A 6,431-nucleotide genomic window follows, 5' to 3' on the forward strand; every position below is an offset into this window, starting at 1 on the left:
AGTGTTTGAGGAGGATGACCACTGAGCAAATTGCATTGCAGTTTTGAAGAGCACATGAACACTATTAAGACGATTTATACAGCACCTAATTTTAGGTAATAAGCAAAAGAACAAATGTAAACTAAGAAGTGAAACCATCATTGGTGGCAGAGCTCTTCTCCCTCAACTCAAGCAATAGCAACTTGAACGGATTTGGATTTTGGAGGAGGGTGCTTCCCAACAACTACAGTCAGAACCCCATTTTCGCATTTAGCTGTGATTGCAGACACATTGGCATTCTCAGGCAAACGGAACTTCCTCAGCAAATTCTGAGGCCCTCTCCTCTCCAGCCTCAGATACTTGCACCCTTCATCTTCTCCCTCATGGCGTTTCCTCTTCCCATTGCTTCGTATTACTAGTGTGTTCTCATCTTCAACTGTCACCTGCAGGCAAAACGCATACTCATTTCAATACAACATCACACCTTAACACAATCACCAACTTATATGTACTTACACACACTAGAAATGAAGAATATTGGGAGTAGGTACCTGAATTTCAGACTTGGAGAGACCAGGAACATCCATGAAGAATATAAATTCCTTCTGAGTGTCCAAAATGTCCACTGGAATGATGCTAGAAACTCCTCTGCTCTCCTGGTGATCAGGGCCACGAGAAGAAGGAAAAATGATCTTTTCCACGGTTTCAGGAATATGGAAAAGATTGTTCACTGCAGCAGCCAAATCCACGTTTAACGAATCACCATATCTGCCCATCTTCAATTCTCACACACCAATGCAACCCACAAAAACTCAGATTCTGAATTCACCACCAAAAAGAAAATCAGTGAAGAACACTTGGCATACCAGAACATCTCATAAAAAAATACAACCCCAGAAAGCATAAACATGCAAAGGAAAAAAACCTCATGGGATTTACCAACCTATGTTTGTGATCAACGAGAATCTAGCAGGGATTATGTTCGGATGAAGTTAGTTAAGTGATGATTGGTTGTGCAAGATTCATGCATAGAATATAAATAGAAGAAGTTTGCGAAGAGCAAAGAAAGGTCTAGAGGAATTGTCCACACCTTCTGGAAACATCCTCTTCACTTTTGCTCACACGTGGCATTCTCTGGATAGCTGTGGAAAGTGGAAGTCCCTTCTTCTCTCTGTACGTGTCGGAATCACATATATAGTTCAAAAATATTCCAATGACATGTTCATCCTTTCATAATTTCATTTCTAAGTTTCCATCAACTACAAATTGGTTAATTCTACGAAATTAGCTCAATAAAATTTTCTTACCAAGGTTGTTCATTTTTCATGTATTAAGAATAAATGACACCAATTTAAGTTACAACATAATGTTGCTTGAATGAGTTATTTAACTTAATTTTATGAATCTTACAAATGTCACAATTTTAAACACTCTACACAAAAAATCACACAGATTTAATGTTTGTTAAAATGAATATATACGTTAGTTTTATAAGACTTAATGTTTTTTGGGTAGATACTTACATTTAAAACCCACACTAATAAAATAGTAATCACTTACCTTTTCTCAATACATAAATAAAATAATAATTTTCAATTTTAGAAGAGCGTTCATTTATAAGACTTAATAACCTATTTAAGCCTAGTCACATTGATTAACTTTGAACAGTCATGAAAATGACCTTAGTTACTCTTTTAAGGAGGCATGCAACATGGGAAACATGGGAGGGTTAGTATCCTATTTATCTACATAATTGATTCATACATATATGGAGTCAAAGGAACAAGAATGATATTTTTGTAAAAGTTATGGTTATTATGCGATTCACAACTTATATTGACATTGTTAATCCGGTTAAGAATGTTTCTTCTTTTATCTTTTAATTTTTTAAAATAAGCAAGTTACTTTTTATAATTTTAGATGGTTTTGTAATAAGAATGTTTTGTAGGTAAAATGTATTTTTAGAATAAGAAATTTGGAAGAAAACAAATTATTCTAAAATACTTTTTTTTTGGAACATATTTTTTTGACTTCCATAATAATAAATCTGAAATTCATAAAATACGTTTCGAATATGGTATTTTGAAATGATTGTGGATGGTCCTTTTTAGAAATAAGTTACTATTTTTTTTATAATGTAATATGCATACACTCTCTCATTTTATTCTGGATTTTCCATTTATGTAAATATTACAGATTACCAATTTAAAAAAAAAAATTGAATCATAGCTTCTTTTCCAACAAACAAAACTTCCATAATGATCCACTAACCACCATAAAAAAAAGTATACATATTTGTTTATTTCTCCTCAAAGTGCATTAAAATCACCAAAATTGTTGAGAATACTTACCTTCCCTTCTTCTCAACAGTGACAATGAAAATGACAAAAAGAACTAGACACTGTACTTGAGTTCTTAAAACATCCTAGTATTAATTTTGTCCACGAGTGAAGGAATCAAAATGTAGCATGTACACCCTCCTGTTAATGTAGAACATATATTTAAGTCCAACTTTAGTAATTAGGGTAATCTACATTAAATCATTTCATGCTTCACAATATTTGTGTACAAATTTGAGTAATGAGTCTAATTTAGAGTAAAAAGTAATTTAAGTGTCTATATATATATTGGAAATGGGTTATCTCATTCTTCTAGAGTTTTATCTTGAAATCATACATGTTTTATTCTGATCTTTAATATAAAAAAAGCATTTCAAAAATAATTGTTAGTCCATTTTATAATTTTTTTAAAACTATTTATGTTAAGTATTATGAACATGTTTATTTTTTATTAATAAATAATAAGAAAATATTTTAAAAACTTCTAATAACAAGAATAAAGTTGGTATATTATTAACCAAAGGACAAACTAAATTAATTATCTTTATTAGTTTGTATGATTTTATTTAAAGTGCATTGTTCTAAATACCAATGTTTTTTGTTTTCATAACTAATGTTTTTGTAGAAAAAAATTGGAGATTCTAACTGTTGGGTAAAGTGTACCATTAGAGGGATATATTTAATGTTGATGGTGAGCTTTGGAAGAAACAAAGAAAACTACAAGCTTCAAAGTTTGAATCCAAAAATTTGAGGAATTTCAACACAAAAGTTTGCAGGAAGTGCCTTAAAACACTCAACAATTCTAGAGTCAAAAAGAGTTTTTCCTTGATTCTACGAAGCATTGGAGGCTGCAATTGACCATGGTTTGAAAATGGTGATGAGACTGATTTTATTCTCCATATATTTAAATAATAACTAAATATAGAAATCAAATATACTTAATTAGTCATGTATTGATTAAATTAAATATTAATTTAAAAATTTAAAAATTATTAATATTTAAATTAGTTTCTATTATTAATAAAAATTTATAAAATAATTTCTAATTGATATCTAAATTAAATACTAATTTAGAAACTATTTTATAATTTTTTATAAATAATAAAAATTATCTTAAATACCAATATTTTTTTTAGTTTATAAAATAATCTTTAATTTAATTAAATAGTAATTAATTATTTTTATTTTTAAAATTATTTTTTATTTAATGATTTTTTTTTTAGTTAAGAAAATGCTAAATAGAGATATGGTCATGTCGATGAGAAACTTTGCTTAGAACTCAAAGGTTTTCAAGAGAATTGAGAGAAGGAATAGCACATTTTTTTTGGGTCAATCTCACAAAGAGAACCCTGAATCATTTAATCCAAGAGTAGAACAATTTTCAAGATTTTCCATTGTTTTTTTCACTACATGAGGTGGTTGATAGGGACATTAGTTTTTTAAGTTTTGTGGGAGAAACATGTGCACTGACCAAGTTTGGGAAAAAGGTTAAGATTATAATGAATAAATTAAATATAATTTTGGTTATATATAATTGTAGAAAATCTTAGTAATTTAGTGATATTAGTAAAAAAAATAATTATTTTTAATGGCTTAAATATCTTTTAATTTTTATAAAATTAATGAATTTTGATTTTAGTCTTCATAGAAAAGAATTTTTTGTATTATTATTCTCTTAAAAAACTAAAATTTTGTTTTTATCCATATTATCATGTGACATCTAGATAAAGAATGATATGTTTAGCCCAAAAATCAAATAATTATTTTATACAACACTTTGAGGTACAAAGTTATAACAAAATTTAGGAGTACACTAGTACTTAAAATGTATTGCACTTAAAATAAAACGATTTTTTTTATTTTATATAAGAATGACATGTTTTTTTTTACAAGAATCAAAATTAAAACATTTATACTTTATAGGGACCAAAAGATATTTTTTAATTAGCTTCATTCCATGAAATTAAAATGGTTTACTTTATTAATGACACTTCTATTTTTTACAAATTTTATAAAAATGCATGTTGAAGTCAAATTGAATAAACTTTCATATACCAAAAACGAGATTCTAAATATCATAGAAAATTTGAGTTCACAAGTAAAAAAAAAAACTGTATTATTAAAAGACAATTAATTAAAGAAATAGTTAATGCATGAAAAGTAGCTGTCATAAAAAAATTAAAATGTAATATTAATACAAAACTGTCAATGAAAATGACTAAATTCTACGTTTTAAATGACTACACAATTACAAATTAAATTTCTTTATGCATTTGTAAAATTAATTTTGAACTAGTGTAATTTATGTTTGTATGTTTATATTTTAAAAACAAGGTACAAATAGATTTTGGTAATTTTTTTTACTAATAAAAACTACTGTTTTAACTCAATGAAATTTAAATTTACAATCAATTACTTAAATACGTGGATATTTACAGTTAAGTAATGTTTTAACGCCCATCTAAATGATTGAAAATAAATCCAAACACGCCAAAATCATTAATAATTAATAATTAAAGAATAAATACTTTATTAAATAAACAAACAAAGAAATAATATATTTACTCACTTAATTAAATAATATTTTAAAAACTTATTTATAATTTTATTAACAATATAAACTATTTTAAATAAAAATAATTTTTTAATCTGTAAAATAATATTTAATTTAATAAATATAGTAACTAATTATTTTTTATTATAAAATTAATTTTTATTGAATGATTTTTTTATAATATATTAATGTGTTTCACTTCTCACTATATTGTCTTATTATATTGTCTCACTCTCTATTCTTCACTCTATTCTTATATTTAAATAAAAAAAAATTATCTTATAAATTAATTTTATGAAATTCACTTATACTTAAAATTCACTTAACACGGAAAAAAATAAATATAAAATAAACATTTTAATCACATAAAAACATTAGCAAAAAAAACACAAGAACCTGCAAGATACATTTCTGTTGTTGACTGCATGAACATATCAGGGGAGCAAGATTTGCCCCTAAAATATATCCTTCAGAATCACTTATCCTAGGAAGTGTTTGGTGTTTTGTCCACTAATCAGTTCCCAAACAGCATATATGCTCTGTTTAACTTCCTAAGATCCTTATTATAAGCTCTTCTCAATAATAGTTGAACTAACATGACCCTTATATGTTTATATTTTCATGGCACATGCTTTATAAATTGCATACCTTGATGTGATCAACACATTTTTTTTTATTATTTCACTCACAGCATATAAAGTATAAAAACCAAAAGGGTTAACTTCTATAATTAAATTAAGTAAAAATTAAAATAACCAATGTGCACATTGAAAGGTTTCAGTAAAAAAAAAAGAAAACATTTTATTTTTGAATGTATAGGAGTAGAAACAAACAAGGATTGTGCCTCTTAGGTTATGCTACATGAAAAGACAAAATCACTACCTAAGTGTTTGATATATGTCTGCTAATTAGTTCTCAAACAGCATTTATTCTGTGTTTACTAAATTGTTTAACGCGCTCTGTTCAGTTCTGGTTGAACTGACAATGATTTTGACATTTTGTATAGTAACATAATTTGGTGGCACATGATTTAGGCTTTGCAAATCCTAATGAGATCTTCATATTTAATGCATTTCTTATTATAGAATAGAAGATGGTCCATGCCCCTAAAACTAATCTTGTCTTGGATACCATCCCAGTCTTCTGAAGCACATGATCAGTTAATAAATGTTTTGTTCAAAAGATTTGAGACCATGTTATTTATTAAACCATCATATTAAGGGAAGAGGGGACTAATTTGCTGAAATACCAACATAGCTATGTTGGCTTTTAAGATTTTTTTGGACATAACCATGATTTGCTTAAAAAAACACATTTTGGGAGGCAAAGAAATAAAAATGTACACATTTTTCAATGTCAAAACTAAACATGATACATTGTCGAATCCCTTCTCTTAAATGTATCCAGGATCAAACTACCAAGTTAAAATTTCAGTGTTTCACTCTTTGTTTCTATCTGAGTCTCAAACATTTTGGCTTTGTGAATAATGAAGCTTTGTGACCATGATGATATACTTTTATTAGATTGGCCCAAAAAATAACAGTGAGAGAGAATGATGA

The 6,431-nt window shown here is 27.2% G+C and overlaps 1 protein-coding gene across 1 annotated transcript; it reads right to left on the reverse strand.

Moving 5' to 3' along the window:
• Nucleotides 1-4: 4 nt before the first annotated feature.
• LOC137818391 (17.4 kDa class III heat shock protein) lies at nucleotides 5-1,144 on the reverse strand. Its single transcript, XM_068621794.1, has 3 exons — nucleotides 923-1,144; nucleotides 531-798; nucleotides 5-422 (listed from the first exon to the last, which is right to left on the reverse strand). Exons 2-3 carry the CDS (start codon nucleotides 753-755, stop codon nucleotides 168-170), a joined length of 480 nt encoding a protein of 159 aa, XP_068477895.1. The 5' UTR covers nucleotides 756-798; nucleotides 923-1,144; the 3' UTR covers nucleotides 5-167.
• Nucleotides 1,145-6,431: the final 5,287 nt, after the last annotated feature.

Source organism: Phaseolus vulgaris, chromosome 10, assembly GCF_000499845.2.
Source record: "Phaseolus vulgaris cultivar G19833 chromosome 10, P. vulgaris v2.0, whole genome shotgun sequence".
NCBI lineage: Eukaryota > Viridiplantae > Streptophyta > Magnoliopsida > Fabales > Fabaceae > Phaseolus > Phaseolus vulgaris.